The following is a 19330-nucleotide window of genomic DNA, read 5'->3' on the forward strand; positions in this document are numbered from 1 at the left end:
AGTTTGCTGTTTGTGTTCCCATCCATTTTGTATGTAGTTAGGACACACAGAATAAAAAGCATTATCTTGTGTATGATTTAATGCAAACAATATTATATTGCCCATATTTGTTGCTGCTTGCTTTTTTACTGAACAGCATATTCTGAAAATCTTTTGCAGTTAATATCTAGGTCTATGTACTTTTTAAAAATTGTTGCTTAAGTGTTCCACACTGTGACTATCTACTGCTAAGTGTTGTTTCCAGTTTTCCCTATTGTAAACAAGCCACCATGAACATTTGTGTTTGTCACAAAACAGAAAAGAGTCTGTCCACCCAGCACTAGCAGAGCCAAACACTAAGAACTGAGAACTTCAGTGGAGGAAGACTGGCTATTTTATTATAAATGGTGCCACCCAAGAGAATGGGAAGCTAATGCTGGAAAGCCTGAGCTCCCTGGTGGGTTAGTGGTTCAGGGTTGTGTTGGGAGCTGACTAGTTGGAGGTGAGGTACAGGTAATGAATCATTTCTTTGGATCTTGACAACTCTGAGGTTTGTTCTGACATCATTCCTTCCAGTCTCATGGTAAACTAACCAGGAGGTCATTCCACCTTAGGGCTCTGGAGCTGAAACATAACTTAGGTCAAGATGTTGTCTTTATGGTGCCAGAGGTCCAGACCCTGTGACCATTAGTCAGGGCTGGGCTCCTGTCTTCTGCTGCCTGGGGGGTTGGTGACTACTTGGGGGAAAGGCTAGGTCTCTGAGGGGTATAGACACACAGAGAGCTGATTTCTAGAGCTAAGATTTAAAGCTAAATTTAATCAAAGTCATAAGGACCCTTGGGTTCACAACCAGGGGAGTTAGTTTCCCAGGTTAGTTGCTGAGAATGGAATTGCAGGGTCCCAGGGGCAATTTGTTTCTAATGGATACTGCCCTTCTCAGTTCCCAGGCCAGTTCTGAGCAGCTTTCCTCATCTCCTAACCACAAGATTTGGAGTAATATTTCTAAGGTCTCCTCTAGCTTCCAAGTAATCTTCTTTTTAAATATTTCTCCTTTTAAAGTTTTTTATAAATAAGATAATTAGGCATTATCCAAAACTTGTTAAAAGCAATATTCACCTTTACTTAAGCACCTAATCTCTCAAGTTTATGGTTCCCGATAAAGTGCAAACATGGTTAGCTTAAATTCTGAGGGCTACAAAACAACCCTAAAATATCACCTAACCATTAGAAATTAATACTCAAGGCTAGATTGCCCATTGGCAGACCTCTTCGTGTCCTAGGAATTTCTCTTGTAACAGTACTTGCCAAAATGTGCAGAAGAACACATCCATTTCTTCCCTGTGTTTATTGTGCTTTGTTACATGTAAGGCACTTTTGTCAGGCATGAACCGGACAGGTTTCCCACCCCTACAAGCCTACAGTCAAATCAGGGACAGACAGAAAACAGGAGCAAACCAATACATTAAGGTGGTGTTTTCAGCATAGGATAAGTGTTATGATAGGCATAAAATGTACATGAAAGCCCTGGCAAAAGTATTTCTTATACCATTGAAAAAAGAGGGAGAACTTAGAAACAATCAAAATATTTATCAGTGGAAGACTTTTAAATAAATTGTGGTACATCCAAATAAGGGCTGCTCAAGTACCTCTTAAGAAGAATGGTGTTCATCTGTCTACCTAACTCAGACAATGTCTACAAGATATTACTGAGTAACAAAGTCAGAATGATGTATATAGTATCCTATTATGCAAAAAGTACACACTGTATAGGGATGTGCATGCAAAAGCACACACTGTATAGGGATGTGTGTGTATGCATGTGTGTGTGTATGGATGTGTGTTAGTGGGAGAGGATCTTGGAGTCATCTTTATTGTTGACAATGACTTCAGGAATTATAGGTGTTCCATGGTGTAAAACAGTGGCTTTTACTTCTTCCTTTATACACTTTTCTATGTTTTGTAAGTTTTTATGAGCTTGTATCACTTTTATAATGAAAAATAATTGGGATGAGAGGGTACTGAATTAAAAATAAAATGTGATAATGTTGACAGTGAGAGATGTCAACAATATTCTATTAAATGAGAAAAGGTAGATGCAGAATCATATTTATCATATTCGTACTATAATTGTATCACTATTTAAAACATAGTTACTGGAGCCCTCCTATGTGCCAGGTTCATATAGAAGCTTAGAGTGCATCAGTGAACATACATACATACATACAGAAAAACATACTTAGCTGGTAGAAAGTTATATAAATTAATCAATGAATGAATTATGTGGATATTAGGTGAGGAAACAAAGTACAGCCAGGGGCATAGAGTATCAGGATGAGCATGGGAGTTGGTGGTTGAGTTTTAAATAGGGTGGTTAAAGAAGGCTAATAGGGCAGTTTGAGTCAGTACCTGAGTGAGGTGAGGCCAGAGCCATTCAGATATTTAGGGAAGAGTGTTTCAGGCAGGGATAACAGCAGTATGAAGTCCACTATAAAGTGGTTGAGGAATAGCAAGAAGTTCATGCTCTGAGGAGGGGAATACAGATGAGTCATGATAAAAGATATGGTCAGAGTGGGAGAGGAGTAGGAAATGAGGCAAGAAGGATGAGAGGCTGCCAGGTGCTTGTTGGATGCCTTCAGGACTTGGCTTTTGCCTAGGTGAGGTGGGAAGTAACTGGAAAGTTTTCAGCAAAGAACTGTCCAAAGGAGATGGGAAGTGATGGGCATGGGTTGAAGACAGATACCAGTTAATAGGATTGCAGTAATAATCTAAGCAGGAGGTGATGGTGGCTTCTATTAGTAGCAGTGGAGGTTGGAGTGGACAGAGTCTGGAAATATTTTTGAAGGTAGAGCCAACAAAATTTGATGATGGATTCGATGTGGTATGTGAGAAGACTAAAAGTGCACAATTGATTACAAGGATCTGTTATAAGGACCTGGAAGGGCAGAGTTATATTAAGCAAAGTGGGGGGACCTGTGAGTAGAGCTGTTTGAACAGAGAAGAGTGGTAGCTCAATTTGGAGTGTCTAGCTGCTATTAGATCTCCTTATAGCAACATCAAGTAGTCAGACATACAGGTCTGGAGTTCTGGGAAGATGTCTGGGCTAGATATGTAATTATGGGAGTCATCAGCACATAAAGGTATTCAAAACCATGAGACAAAATGAGACATCAGGAAGTGATTGTGGATCTTGAAGAAGCTGAAGAGCTGTGGCCTGGGTGCCATGTGTGTGATTATTTTTAGAGTGTAAAAACAATTACCACAGATTACCACAGATATATAAGGTACTTAACAGTAGTTGTATCTGGACCATAGAAGACTTATATTTCACTTTGTGTATTTCAGTATTGTTTGAATTTGTATGATTACTATATGCTGTGAAAAAGTAAGAAAACATGTGAGAAGAGGTTAGAAGAGGCTAGAAGATCAGAGGTGCAAAATTTTCTTCTTCAGAACCATTGTATATCACTTGTTATTTCTATTTTTGTAAAAGCCTAATGATTAGACAGTAGTAATATATATAATATATATATATTATATATATATAATTGATTTAATAATAGAATAATCACTCAACTTAAAAAGATAACATATATAAGGAGGGACCCAAACAAACATGAAAGGGTAGACCCCTTGTAGTACAGGCTTCCCCTGCTAGGTGACTAATCTAGGAATCCATCTGTATCAGTGTACCAGCTGGTGTTGTTGTGAGAGGTTGTATTGGGATTTGGTGAATTTTTTTTGAAGACTCTTTCAGCGCATTTGCCTATTTTGTGATGGGTGATTTATGATCACACCTATCCACACTGCACTGAGTGTTCAGTTTTTGACCAAAAATCTCATGACCCCCATGTCTCACCTCCCTGTTCACCCAGTCCTAGCCCCAAGCAACATTTTTTTTATTTCCCTGGATGAAAAAATTCCTTAAAGGGTAATGTTTTGCCAGTGTGGAAGAAGTGAAACAAAAAATGGCAGAAGCACTAAAAGGCATCAGAACTGATGAGTTTAAAAACTATTTTGAGCAGAGGAAAAAAGTCTTGATATGTGTATTACATCAGATAGAGAGTACTTTCGAAGGTGAATTAAGTTTAAGCATATAAGAATAAATAAATTGTGGGTTTTGGGGGGTTCTCCCTCATAATTATGAAAGTAGTGAATGATATTTTTTATTTAAGTGGGTCAAATATAAATATGTATTGTTATACAGAATAATCTAATAATAAATATGTGTGAGGTTATAGTATGTTCGAAGTAAAATGTTAACATCTTTAATTCAGTTTATTAGACCTTAAGTTATTTGCAGTTTATTTGGCAGACTATAGTTAAATTAGAAACATTTATTAATTCATATGCTTTGCTACTTCATGCTCCCCTAAGAAGGTAATAGTTTAGTTGAACAAACAGCTAGTTTATATCATGGGAATGCTGTTAGGATGTATGATATAGTGAAAGATTCTGGCGTGACTTTGGGGGTGGTCATCTGGACCACAGCCACTGGTCAGGTCTGCCCACCAAGCACTTAGAAGGTGGCTGGGTGAGACTGTGATGTGTTGTCTGTGTAAAATATACACTGGATTTCCAAAACTTAGTACAAAGAGGAGAATGTAAATACCAAGTTTATAAATTTTTATATTGATTACATGTTAAAATGATAATATTTGGGGTATATTGGGTTTAATAAAATATTAAAGTTAATTTCACCTCTTTTACTTTCTTAATATGGCTACTAAGACATTTAAAATTACATTTGCAATTTGCATTATGTTTCTGTTGGGTAGCACTGGGCGTTTTGTGTGGCCTATGGGCTAAGAATGTTTTTTACATTTTAAAGTTAGAAAAATTAAAACAATAATAATATTTTGGGATATGTGAAAATTATATAAAATCCAAATTTTGGCACCCACTGCTTCTCATTTGTAGACTTTCTTTACAAAGAATTGTACCTGGTCAGTAGTACCCCATTTTGATCTTGTAGAAATCTGTTTTCTCTCTTGTTATGTAAGGACCTACCTAATAGCCCCAATTGTTGCCATTTAGCTAGCAGAGCCAGAAGTACTCACTGGGAGGCCCTTTGCAGAGTTTGCCTCTCTAGTCTGCAGGGTCAGGGTTCAGTTCTGGCCTTTCCCCATTTATTGCTGGGTATCCTAGTCAAGTCCCTAATGTCTCCTTGGTGGTTTTGTTTTTTGTAACTAAGGATAGTATAGTAACTCCAATTTCAGTGTTGTTACAGGATTAAATGAAATGAGAAATGTGTATCTCAGGGCTTTGTTAAAGGTTAAAGGTAGCTCATTTTAAAAAGGAGTTTAACTTCATTACCAAAACCATGGTAAAAACGGAAATATAGGTTCAGATTTTCATGTTCCTGAGTGGTGAAGTTTATACATGGATGTCTTTAATGAGATGTGTTAATGCGAATGTGACAGTTACTAATAGTTCTTTCTATGCTCTTTTTGAAGTTGAACGAAGAAGAAGATTTAACATAAATGACCGCATTAAGGAACTAGGTACTTTGATTCCCAAGTCCAATGATCCGTGAGTACAATTGCATGTTAATCTGCATCGTAAATTGTCTAGTACCTTAATATTTTACCATATGTTGTAAAAAGTACACCATTATAAAAACCAGTGTGAAGAAGTCCCCCTTCTTTTTGCTTTCATCCTAAGTACTCCTTAACATTGCTTTTGATTAGTCTCATCAAACTAAGATTCTGAGATAAGGACACCAAATTCTACAAAAGGATGTTTGGACATGAGATACAGCTTTGGGTGTGAGGAGGTGGCTTTTTGAAATCAGAGAATCCTTGGCAAATAAACACCAAGATGCTAAACAAAATGATTTTTAACAATTTATGCAGGACAGTGATTTCAGTAGCTGCTGCAGCAAGAATTTGTTGCAGTAGCTGCTAAAGCAAGAATTGGTTGCCTGGTTTTCAACTTGAACAATATCTGTAGGCACTGAGAGCTGATATTGAAGTCTTCAAGTTTAACAGTTTTGCTCAATTGTTTTTTTAAAACTTTCTGGCTCTTTATATGTTTTACCCTTCTAGAAAAAAATGTAATTTTTAATCCTTTTCTAAGTATAGGTTACCTAATTGGGATTTCAGCTTTCAGTCTCTTTTCCCTTCCACTGCTTTCAGACATAACAGTTATAAAGATAATTTTCCTGCTAGTATCATCAGCAAATAGGACAACAAATGTACAATTTTTATCCATTAGAAATTGGCCCATTTGAAGTAAGGGGCTAGGGGATGTATACACTTTAATGGCATGCACAGGTATTCAATGAAATTAGCCTGTGAATATGACCTTTTAGCTACCTAATAAAATGTAAAGATGAAATCAAGCATTATTCATGCAAAGCTTATTAAATTTGCCATTCATATCATTGTCAGGGAATTCATGACAAAATAAAATATAAACTATTGCCTATTGTAAGGTGGTTCTGATGAATGTTCAAGCACAATTTCCATTATCAACATTAAACTTCCCAGGTTTTTCAAAGAAAGCCATTTTGAAACTCAAAACATTCACGCTCTCAGTTCTGCAGCACAAATTTGTCCTACTAACGGGCTGTGACCTTCATTTTCTATAGTCAGTCTTATATGATAGTTGAAGTTGAATTCCCATTTTCCTGTTCTTTATCAGCTTTCACTTTTTAGCATATTCTTTTTTTTTAAAGATTTTATTTATTTTTAGAGAGGGAAGGGAGGGCGGGGGGAGAGAGAGAGAAACATCAGTGTGCGGTTGCTGGGGCTTATGGCCTGCAACCCAGGAATGTACCCTGGCTGGGAATCGAACCTGGGACACTTTGGTTCCCAGCTCGCGCTCAATCCACTGAGCTATGCCAGCCAGGGCAAGCATATTCTTTTAAACTGTAGAATGTGAATCTCTGTAGCAACGCAAGAAATTATGGGGCTGGAGTGAAAACCTTCATTTGCATATCTTCTTTCCCCATTGTATTAGATTACATATGTTCATAATCTGAACTGATAATGATCTTTAACTGTAGGAGTTGTTTTAAGACATGATAGACTATAGTCTGTTATGGGGATTTTCCCATACCAGGTTTCTGGAGTAGACTTTGGGTCAGCTATAGAGACACAGTCTAGCTGATCAGTGTCTCAGCCTCCTACTTTCTACTTCCGTAGTGTAGATGTCCTTTTGTTGATTTGTGCATTAGAGATTTGTGTGCACATCTGTGTGAAATAGGGTCTTTCTCATTACAACAACAACAAAAAAGTTTAAAAACCCTACTTTTAAGCCCAGAACAATAATTGGATGGGTCTCACAAGGAACTAGACCCCAAGGTAATTTGTTAAAATGATCACTTCCTAAAAACTGTGTAGCTGTGTAACTGGATTTTTACCTTGCAGGCTTCATTAAGGCATCCTTCATTATAGTTACATTTCTATCTGGCTACTAAAGTTTCTGTTTCCTTGAAGTAACCCTGAACATTAAGCAAGTTGTCTCAATCTCAGGATACATCCTGGATTGCCATCTTTGGTGTTCAGACCCCAGGAATCCAACCCCTGGAATTCTCAGAGGGCTGTAACTCTACCTCTCATGGGAGAACTTCGGTTCTGTTCTTTATCTAACCTATGTCAGGATCAATTACTTGGTGACTTGTGTTAATGGTCCTCCTTTCACATGGCCCACCGGATACTTCCAATCTGCTTTGAGCAGCTACAGATTATGATTTAGGAGGTTTTTCATACGTTGAGTTGCTTTTGTTTATATCGTTATCATTGTCATTATCATCATGAATATTGTCTATAAAGGGGCTCAGATTAATTTCAAGTGCTATATAAATGTTATTCATGTAATTATAATTGAAATTATAATTATTTGAATTATTATTCAAATTATTATTCAATTTAGAGCACTCAATTATTTTTCTGGAGTGCTCTAAATTTTTCATTTCACTTTTACCTGCATTTTAATGGCATTTTTAATTTTCTCATATATATGAGTACATTAGAGTTATAGTAGTTAAAAACTGAGAGGCACCAACCTCAGGCTGCCTGAGTTTGAATTCCAAAGCAATGCCTGACTAGATTTGAGGGAGATACTTGGGCTCTTGTACTTCATTTTTCTCATTTATTAAAAAAGGGGGCAACCAGAATACTCCTACCTAGTTTTATTATTTTGAGGACTCAGTCACATAAGAAGAATAGTGGTGGCTTAGAGCATGGAGTTTGAAGCCAGAAAACGTAGGTTTCCTGGTTCTACCGCTTCCCAGTTGTGTGACCTTGGGCTAATTAGTTAACCTTTCTGTGACTGAGTTTCCCAGTCTGTCAAATGGGGATAATATTAGTACCTACTCACTGAGGTTTTGATGATTAAATGAGATGTAAAATTCTTCAAAAAGTACTTGGCACATAGTAAATGCTATTTAAAGATAGCCATTATAGTAATTATATTCAGCCCTTAACACATTGTTTGCTCTGTCATTTGACTGCATTCTAAACTTTCGCAGTATATTTATATAAAGTGCCTCCTTTGATTCCAATAACATACCTATGAGGTTGCTTTTACAAGTATAATATCACCATTTTATAGATGATAAAATAAAGACAAATTAGATAACCTGCCCATGAAAATTCATGCTAAAATTTAAGGATGACACTTTTATGCCTTATACAATCAAGTAGTGAGAGATCATGGAATTTTTTTTCCCATCTCAGCTTTTTCTAGCTGCCTGAGTTAATTGTATAGTCCTAGAAAGCTATCATTATTTAATATAATGTTATGAAAATTGAGTTTGCAATCATCAGAACAAAACTTAGGTCCTGACTCCACCTTATTGTAGCTCTGTGACCTGGGTAAGCCATATAGTCTCCATTTCCACTCATGCACAGCCTACTTCCTTTTCCAGGTCCTTGTCTGAGTTAAGTAAGATAGTGTATACAAGTTGGTGAACAGTGTCCAGCATGTGGCAAGTGCTAAATTAATGATAGCTGTTATCAACTTGCAATTGTTATGACATATTTAGAAACTAAATGCTCTGAATATGCCTGAAAACATACAGAAGTGTGTTTCTTTGCATTTTCATCACAGAGACATGCGCTGGAACAAGGGAACCATTTTAAAAGCATCTGTGGACTATATCCGAAAGCTGCAACGAGAACAGCAGCGTGCCAAAGAGCTTGAAAACCGTCAGAAAAAACTGGAGCATGCAAACCGTCACTTGTTGCTCAGAATACAGGTATAGGGCATGTGTTCTGCAAAGGTTACTGTGTGTTCCTGACTTACATGATTCTAAGATGGTCAGTCCTCATTATATGTGGATTCCCTATTTGAATTTGCCCACTCATAAAAACTTGTTTGTAACCCAAATCAGCATTGTGACACTTTTGTGGTTCCTCTCAGACACATGCAGAGCAAAAACATGAGTTGCCTGACAACTCGTTTTCTGCTCAGGTGGAACAAGGTGAGGCTCTGCTTTCTTCTTTCAGGTCCTACTGTGAACCAGTGTCCTTTTTGCAATCTGTTTAGTGCCATGTTTTTCATTTGTGGTTTGTGTGGGTCATTTTGCTGTTTGCAATGGCCTCTAAGTATAATGCTAAAGTGTTGCCTAGTGTTCCTAAGCACTGAAGGCTGTGATGTGTTGTATGGAGTTAAATTTCATTCCAACATAAGTTGCAATATTATTGGCTGTGAATTCAGTGTTAATGAGTCAACATTAGATATTAAACAAAGTGTCTTTAAACAGAAACACATGAAACAAGGCTATATTCTGATAATATGACCAGAGGCTTGCAGGAACCAACCCTGTATTTCCTCTAGTAGCAGTGGTTCAGTATTCACTATTCAGTGTTCACAGTAACTTTGTAGAACATACTGCCTCAGTCCATTTGTGCTGCTATGATAAAAATACCATAGACTAGTGGCTTATACAACAAACATTTATTTCTTACAGCTCTGGAGGCTAGGAAGTCTAAGGTTAAGGCACCAGCATAGGGTGATGAAGGTTCACTTCTTAGTTCAGAGACAGTCATCTTCTCTCTGTGTCCTACCTGGGGGAAGAGGCAGGGGGACTCTCTGGGGTATTTTTTATAAGGGCACTAATCCCATCCATGAAGGCTCCATTCTCATTACCTAAGCACCTCCCAAAGCTCTATCTCCAAATACCAGCACATTGGGGAATTCAGTTTCAACATCTAAATTTTGGGGGGCACATACATTGAGTTCATAGCAATATTTACTGTGAATAATGAGACTTGACTGTAGCTGTTTAATACAAAGATGCCTTTGTATAAGGGGGATTATGGTTCATGGTCAAAACTCATGTGTATAGAGAACTTAAGGGTACACAGAGAATCTTATCATTAAGACATAAATTTAAGAAATAGTACAAAAAGTGAAATTATACCATGTGTGTCCTTAACTTATACTATATGTTCTTAGTGGTAGAAATACTAATTTTAATGATATATAGAATTCATCTATCATTTTATTTGGGAAGTATGCATACCAGTATAAGCATGGAATGGGGGATCCCTCTTTAGCATCAGCTCCTGGTACTTCTTTAGGCACTAGACTTCTTATGCTGAGTGCCGAGACACAACTACCTCTGAAGCTACCTTGAAAAAGACAACTGAGTCTGCTAATGACCAAAGGAATTTGCTAGAGTATTTTTAATTTACTGGCTAACTTTGAAATCAGCCCACCAGCAAGAGTCACTGATACTATACCTCCTTCTTGAGTAGATGGACCCACCTTTTACCAGATTTTGCTGTAAAGCAGTGGTTACGTTTCAGGTTTTCAAGGCAACTGTTTATATAATGGCAGTGCAAAGTGTGACACCTCAGAGACAAGTATGTGTCCTTTAGTGATGTGAGTCCCAGACACTGGCTGTATTTAACAGAGTAATTTATTGATAATAATGGTCTCTGGTCTTTTTAATGTCCCACAGCACAGTTGGCATTTCTAGATGTCACATCTCTCACTGCAGTGATCTTCAGCCATGGTGTGGAGGGGTGAAAACCAGTTGTGCTCTAGAGGGTGCATTTTAGAATCTCAGTGGTGAAGTAGGGGTTAGCTGTAATTTAAAAATCTTCCTTTCCTCTTCTTCCTTTCACTTAGCTCTTGTTGTTTGTTCCATGTCCTCTTCTTCAGCCATAGGTCTTCAATCTGTTGAATTTAGTATATCAGTTTATAAAAGCAGCTTATACTAACGAGTTATTTCCTTATTCAAATATTAAAATATAATTGTTTTGAAAGAGGCTAGGTTTTGTTTCCAAATATGTCTATTTGTGTGAAATACAAATATTATAAAATATGTGAATTGGAAATTCCATGGTGGCAATGTCTTGGGTTTCCTCCAGTGACCATGTGAGGCAGCCTTTAGTACTTTTGTATCATGGACATATGGTCTTTCGTAATTTGGAAAGATCTGCAGTACCTTGAGCCTGAGGCCTGCAGGTGAGATGTATCACATTATTCAGAAATCAGAGCAATGCTTTATAGTCAGCTGATAAATATTTTAAAAATTAAATAACAAAAGGTAAGAGTAAGATATTTGCCTCTTTTAATCAAACTATATTGTTTGTTTGTTTTTGAAAAGACAAACTACATGTGTGGGGGTGCTATTCTTATTAGCACTTTGGTTTAGATTTATGAGAGTGGCTGCTCTCAGCTTGGACCTAAGGGCTTCCTTTCATTTTCATTTTAAGTGATGCATGCAAAAATTTTCACAGAAGAAAGAGCATGAGGCCTGAATATCATTGAACTCCCATTTTATTAAACAGCCCAGGGCTTTAAAATGATGCCTGAGAGACTTGTGTTTCTATACATTCTGTGACATCTCAGGCTCCTATTTCTTCCTTATATTGCATCCAAGGAAAGATCCTCTGGGTCAAACAACCTTTAATATAGACTAAACATGACTTTTCCAGAACACTGATGGGCAAAGGTTGAGAGACCATGTCGTGTTGGGAACACCCTTCCCTCTCTGATGGGGCCAGGTGACTTGCTTCAAATTTATATTCTGTTGTTACTGTATTATTGTATCACAAACATAGAAAGAGTAGCATTTGCATGTGGAGGTAGAATGCACATTCGGACATCTGTTGGCATCTCTCGGGGTCATTTTGGGAGGGCCCAGGGATACTTGGGAAGAGGGTAGTAAAGGCCCCCACTTGGAAGACATTTTGAAATGAGGTCTCTGACACAGGAATTTAATTAGGCAGCTCAGATTGCCATAATAAACATCACAGACTGGGCAGTTTAAACAACAGAGATTTATTTTCTCAGCATTTTCTCCAGGTATCCACAGGGCTGGTTCCTCCTGGAACCACTCTTCTTGGCTTGTAAACAGCCACTTCTCCCTATGTTTCCACACTGTCATCCTTCTTTGTGTGTCTTCCCTAATCGCCTTTTCTTGTAAGGACACAGGTCCCATTGGGTATTGGATTAGGGCTACCCTAATGATCTCTTTTTAATTTAATTACCTCTTTAAAGACAGTATCTCCAAATACAATCATATTCTGAGGTACTGTACTAGAGCTTAGGATTTCAGCATACAAAAGGTAAAGTGTAGGAAAGAATTATTCATCTTACAGAAAATAACTTTTTTCTGGAATTAAGATAACTTCTATTTCTCGAGGTGAGATGGGCTAAATGATGCTTCCAAACTTCAGTTACTTGTGTAGAACCTTTACAACTTTTGCCATTACTACCCAGACTTTTAGTTCATACTGCCCTTGGTGTCTAAGGTACTTTTTCACTGCACCCCTAGACCAATGGAAATACCTACCATTTCTGTTAGGCCCTAACAACTTAGTAGCCATTTGAAAATATAAAACATGTAAATTAAAAGAAAAATAGCATTTTTATGTTATTTTAGAATAAGCACAGTACTTACTAATGGGACATATGTGCCTGAATGTTGGAATCAGATTTGACACTGCCACTTTGTTTTTCATTGCACATTGGTTTTCCTATAGTACTTGTTGTTTATCAAAATAATTTTCCCAAATCCAGCTTTGCAATGATGAGATGCAATAGAAGATAGTATAGCACAATGAAATGTTGAAAAGGTAAAATACCTTGAGTTTGATGGTTCTCACAGTAGTATCACCATTTCCCTTGAAATGTTTTAAATGTCTCCAGGGCTCTGTGAGTTCTTTGCAGCACTGTGGGATACCTGAGTGCACAGTTTAGGCACCACAGAACAATATTTTCCTTTAAGAGGCTCACATTTTGAAATTTTATTTTGATATCTTTTTAACTTATCCTCATTGTGAACATAAACATCTGTGAGAAACTGTCTCTATATTTAATACATAATAAAATCCATATACTACCTAAAACATTTCATTTACTACCAGTGGCACTTATACTCTACTTGAAAAAATATGGCATTATTAATTGAAAAGAGCAAAATATTTTACTATTTGTTGTTTTCTCCCTAAGTGTGATTTTTTAAAATAGACTTTATTCTTTAGAACAATTTTAGGTTTACAGGAAAATTGAGAAGGTACAGAACTTTCCCATATGTCTCCTGCCCACCCCCAACACACACACAGCCTTCCCTATAATCAATATCTCCAACCAAAATGTGGTACAATTGATGAACATGCATTGATATGTCATTATCATTGCAGATCCCTACACTTTCAATAGGTTTTTCTCTTGGGGTTGTACATCTGCAAACTTGGGCAAATGAGTAATGACATGGATCCATCATTACAGTGTCATGAACAGTAGTAATCTCATTGCCCTGAAACTCTCTGTGCTCTGTCTGTTTCAGTGTCTAATTTTGACTTTTCTTTTAGGAACTTGAGATGCAGGCTCGAGCTCATGGACTTTCCCTTATTCCATCCACGGGTCTCTGCTCTCCAGATTTGGTGAATCGGATCATTAAGCAAGAATCCTCTCTTGAGAACTGCAGCCAAGACCTCCTCCAGCATCCTTCAGACCTGACTTGTACATCAACCCTTGATCTCACAGATGGCACCATCACCTTCAACAACAGCCTCGGAACCGGAGCTGAGAGCAGCCAAACCTATAGTGTCCCGACGAAAATGGGTTCTAAACTAGAAGACATCCTGATGGATGATACTCTTTCTCCTGTTGGTGTAACTGATCCACTTCTTTCATCAGTGTCCCCAGGAGCTTCCAAAACAAGCAGCCGGAGGAGCAGTATGAGCATGGAGGAACCCGAGCATGCTTGTTAGCCAAGTCTTCCCTGCTCTGTGTTCTCACAGCTGCTTCTTTCCTGATCAGTAGATTTAGTAATTGACCTGAGGGTTTGCCTTGATAATTTCCCTTTAATATGAATTTTTTCATGCTTTATCAATAGCCCAGGATATATTTTATTTTTTGAATTTTGTGAAACAGACTTGTATATCCTATTTTACAGCTACAAATGCCTCCAAAGTATTGTACAATAAGTGTACAGTATCTCTGAACTGAATTCACCTTAGACATTAGCTTTCTGAGTAAGAAGATTTTGCATCATGGAAATTTCTGTCCATTCTTATTTGGGTGAAACAGGTTGGAGATTTTTATGCTGTGACTTCCTTGGAAATTAAACATAAATTTTAATTGGAAGAATGTAAAAAGCAACCAAAATAAATAGTGAGGGAGAGAGACAGACAGACAGGCAGGCAGGCAAGCAGAGAGACAAAAGAAAAGAAGAAATTCAGACTAACCTTTTCCATTTTGTAAATGTGTTCATTGGTACTGCCTTAAAGATACAGTACCCACTAGCATCAGTATACTGCAGACTATTTAAAGAAATACTTATATTCCGCAAAAGAAAGAAATACAACCATTTTCAGGAGGATGTCTGGTGAAAAAAAATAACTGAAAAATTACTTATCCCTGAAATTGCAGGGAGACATATCAGGGCTTTGAAATTTGGGATTGAATCTTCACTCTCTGCTGTTATAATTTTCCTCATCAACGAGTATGATTCAATTTTACATAAGATATATTTTATTTTGAAATGAAAATTAATGTCTTCTCAAAGTAAAATATTGAGGAGCACTGAGTGTTTTACTTCTTTCCTTCAATTTTACTTTTGATAAGAAAACCAACCTGGGTACATTTCTAATGACTTTACTATTATGTTTTACTGTTCATTTGATTTGTACAGATTCTTTATTATCATCATTCTTTTCAATATGTTGTGTTAATTTGTAAAAATATGCATCTTAAAATAGCATGTTTTCAATATTTTTACAATTCACTGATGGTTTTCTGCATTCTTTGTACACACATGAAAGAAAAGTTCTTGTGTTTAAAGAGAGCTTTGCGAGTATTTTCTACATTACAGTCTCACTCAACTGTTTTTCCACATACTTAAGATGTAGTATTAATAGGTAAAACTGGCTTTCTAGGGAGAATAAACTTACATATTTATTTTTAGTGATATAAAAATAGCAATATTCTTGGAGGACTGGTAACCATAGTGTTAATATACCCATTATTGTCATTTAAATTGAGGTTTATTTCAGCAAACTTGCTGAATTTTTTAAGGAGAAATATTATATTGGCCAATTACTGGTACTTGGTAACAATGTTTAATGAGCAGCAATATTGTAAAGGTAGTCTCCATGCATTATCTCCTTGTGTAGTCCTATGCAATAAGAGCAGTGTTACATGTATTCTATCATGCCTATGTGTTTTATACAGATGATATGATGATAAGAGCCAGGCTGTTGAATGGAATTTCTCAGTAGCAGCCTACAATTGAATAGCAAGTGGCATAAAGCATATCAATTCAGAATGAAGTGCCTTAAATATAGCAGTAGTCTTTTTTGGAACTAGCACTGACTGAAGTATACTGCAGGAGAAAGTTTATAGTCAGGAACATGTAGCATGGTGCCTATGTAAACAATATAAGAGCTTCCAATTCTCCTTCAGATATTTTTAATATTAAATATATTTTAGTGACAGAGTGCCAACTTCTTTCATCAAGAAACCTTATTCAGGAAGGTTTTTTTTAAAAAAGAAAATGAGTTTAAATATCAATTGTGATTTGGTGATAGGTGTTGGAGGGTTTAGAGAGAAGGAGTGATTGTCAAATGTGTGAATGAATGGCTTACGTGAAAATAATTCACTGCATACATAGTTCCTGTGCGCATTGGCAGTGAGAATCCTTGGAAATTTGATGACGCTATCAGTTTTATAGCTTTATTACTTAAGGGGGAAGGGAAAATTAGTTCCCATTCTTTCAACCTCCTTAATTGTATAGATAGTTCTTTTCCTAGAACAGTGATGCAAGTGTGCATGAAAAGCTAATTGTACCATAGTGTGCATTGATACAATCATAGCATTGTCTGTTTTTCTCTTCATATTTATATGGGGAAAGGGGAATTGGGTACAAAAGTGTAAGATTGCAATGGTATGATGCTAGTTTTCTCTAACTGATTTGGAGGGTTCTTAAAATAGAGCGAGGTTGACTAACCAAGGCCCAGGGAATTTGGCCAAGGTTAAGCAACAGTATGGAAAGCTTTGTGGAGAGAAAGCTTGGCGACTCATACCACTGTCCTGGGTCTTGCAACTCCTGAGCTCATCATCACCTGCTTCCCTATCCCCTTCTTAAGAGATAGTTTCTTGGAATGGCAGGTGAGTGAGCTCAGGAAAATGCTGCAACTTCAGGGGTGGTTTTATTTATTTCTTTTTTGCCAAATAGAGTATGGATTTGTTTTAGGGACTAGTTAAGTCAAGAAGCAGTGGTTTGAGCTTTCCTTCTGTGATGAGAAAATGATCCACACCACTCCCCCATACCTGGGTGCAAAATTGTGACTTGGGTTTGGGCCTCCACCTGGAGTGACAAAAATGCCAAACTTGTCCACCTGCCTCTGGGTAAGGTAATAGAAATACCAAGCCTTCTGACTTTGCCAAAAACCATACAACCAACCTGTCATACATAGGATGACAAAGAGTTGTTTTCTGTTTTTTTTAAATAAATAAGAACAAACAAAATACATAAGAAGTTAAAAGATACAAAATAGAGCACAAAGAAATGCACTTATTGATATTTTTTAAATGCACTGGGGAAAAGTTGATGTTGATAACAGTGTATTAAAAAACTCTATTTCTTGAAAACAATGACAAATGACTGTCTCTTTCAGACGTTTGGTACTGTAATGTAGTCATCTGCTGTTGGATTCAGCAATAATTTCTGTATGGTCCATAGCACTATATATTATGGATCGATATTAATGTATCCAATGATAAAATCAAAATGTTGTTCATGATAGCCTCATTAAAGCATTTCTTTTTTCACATAGTGGCCAATCGTGTTTAGTTAATGCCAATTTTGAATATTGTTTGACTCATCAAAAATGGTAGTGCACATTTTCTTCTGATTTAATGAATAACAGATTGCATGAGATTTTTAAAAATGCCAATAAGTACATTTTTTTGTTTTAAATGCCATTCTAAGGTTTTATTTGGGGGGTTTAAATATTTTTATTATGACTCGCACTCAGATGAATTATAGTCATGCAGCTTTTTTTCACCTCTGAATTTGGAGAGATTTTAAACTCCCAAATGCCAAGATTTCATTTTAGATATAGGAATGTTATTTAAAATGTTTTAGTGAGAGGTGGTTTTACAAAAAGAGAAATTATCAGAGGAACACTTGCATATTTACAAAAAAATATGTTGGGTTTTTAAAATATAAATTTGTAATAATGCAAGCTTAATATACCCAGGTTGCCACTCCTGCTCTTTTTTTTTATACAACACTTAAAATCATTTGATAAATTCTGGATTTGACTTGGAAAGTGTCAGACAAAATATGTCTTTATTCCCTAGCTAGACCTTAAACTTGTGCCCTCTTAGAAAGTATTCTGGTTGAACCTCTGGAGAAAATGAACAAGAGACTTCCTATAATGCTTCTGATCATATTGTCAGCTTTCTCTTAAATTTGATTTTTTTTCTTAAAGTGTAATATATAATAATTGAATCTCTTTTTTCAGAGTCATTTGAATTATTTATAATTCCCATATAAATGTGATTATGTGGTGTCTTAAAAATATGTAAAAGCAGAAAGATTTTCTATCTGCATAAGAGTTTTCTGGGGAACACTGAAAGCAGCTAAGTTTAAAGCTGGAACTCTTTATCTTAGAAGGTCAGCAGCAGGACCTTAACCCAGACTTCTGGCCTGTCATTTGCCTATTAACATTCATTTCACATTATACAAAGATCCTTAACATTTAGGTCAACCTTACTACTGCCCCCCAACCAAACCACATAGTTACGTGTTACAGCATTATTACATGAGAATAGCATGAACTTTCAGCTAGGCTTCTTGAGTTTGGATCTATATCTTTGCCTATTTCCAGCTGTGTGATTTTGAGCAAGTTACTTGGCCTTTCTGTGCCTCAATTTCCTTTCTGTTCATTGGAGATAATAATAGTAGCTACCACATAGTCTTGTGAAAACCACTTAAAATAATAATGTAGAATTTTTACTTGGCAGCACATAGTACATGGCCACTGTTTTTAGAGTATCACCATATTCACCTTCATTATTGACATAGAACATAGTCCATGGACCACCTAAAATCATTGTTAACAGTGGCATACACATTTGGAGTAACACTGCCTTTCTGTATAGGGCTGATATTTTGATGCAAACCCTGGCTCGTGGGGTCCGCCACATTGTGGATGAGATACAAGACAAATTCACATGGACTACTGAGTCGTGCGGAGGAAAAGGGACAGCATGGCTTTCCTCTCAAGGGGAGAAAATGCCTCCACCTTTGCCATGACAGGCCTTTATTTCTTTTCTGGGCACATTACATGATGGTCCTCATTACAGGTTTGCTTTAGGTGGTTATCTTATACAGAAAACAAAGGAGATGATGCCGCTAATCACATCACAGAAGAAGGATATTTGCAAATGAAAAGAGAAAAGTGGTTGAAGCAGTTACACTAGTCCTTGGAAAGTTTAGCATGGATTTTAGGAAGTTACTTTGCAGTAAATGTTTGCTGCCTCAATTCAGGGTGAGGGAGTTTTAGCAGAAGTACATCTCAAAGCAGCCCAGGTATATTGCAGGCTTGATTCCCCACAGGGGAACCTATCCTGGGGCGTGGGTCCTGTGTGTCTCCAAGTGGGAGCTGGGCCCACGCCACGCAGAATGGTCTCCTACAATATTTGTGTGAATTTGTAAGGTGACAGAAGCCACAAGCTTTAGACAGAGTCCCTGGCTGTCTATAAGACCCAGGATTAGAATATTTCAGAGAATTAATAAACCCAATTTATCACATTTTAAATACATCTTCAGCACAAGCAACCTAACCTTCACATTGTATTAAACCTGTATACTGTGCATGTGCGCCTCTGCCATGGGAATGATTGTGCTATATTGTTCCCAGAAAATATGCCTTGC

The 19330-nt window shown here is 37.0% G+C and overlaps 1 protein-coding gene across 1 annotated transcript in view; it reads left to right on the plus strand.

Moving 5' to 3' along the window:
- MITF (melanocyte inducing transcription factor) overlaps positions 1–17217 on the plus strand; it is a 246141-nt gene extending 228924 nt beyond the window's left edge. Inside the window, 3 exon segments of the mRNA XM_036031004.1 lie at positions 5433–5508; positions 9034–9181; positions 13755–17217. Coding sequence (XP_035886897.1) covers positions 5433–5508; positions 9034–9181; positions 13755–14156 — 626 coding nt within the window. The 3' untranslated portion in view covers positions 14157–17217.
- The last annotated feature ends 2113 nt before the right edge of the window (positions 17218–19330 follow it).

The sequence above is a fragment of the Phyllostomus discolor genome, chromosome 7, assembly GCF_004126475.2.
Source record: "Phyllostomus discolor isolate MPI-MPIP mPhyDis1 chromosome 7, mPhyDis1.pri.v3, whole genome shotgun sequence".
Classification (NCBI taxonomy): domain Eukaryota; kingdom Metazoa; phylum Chordata; class Mammalia; order Chiroptera; family Phyllostomidae; genus Phyllostomus; species Phyllostomus discolor.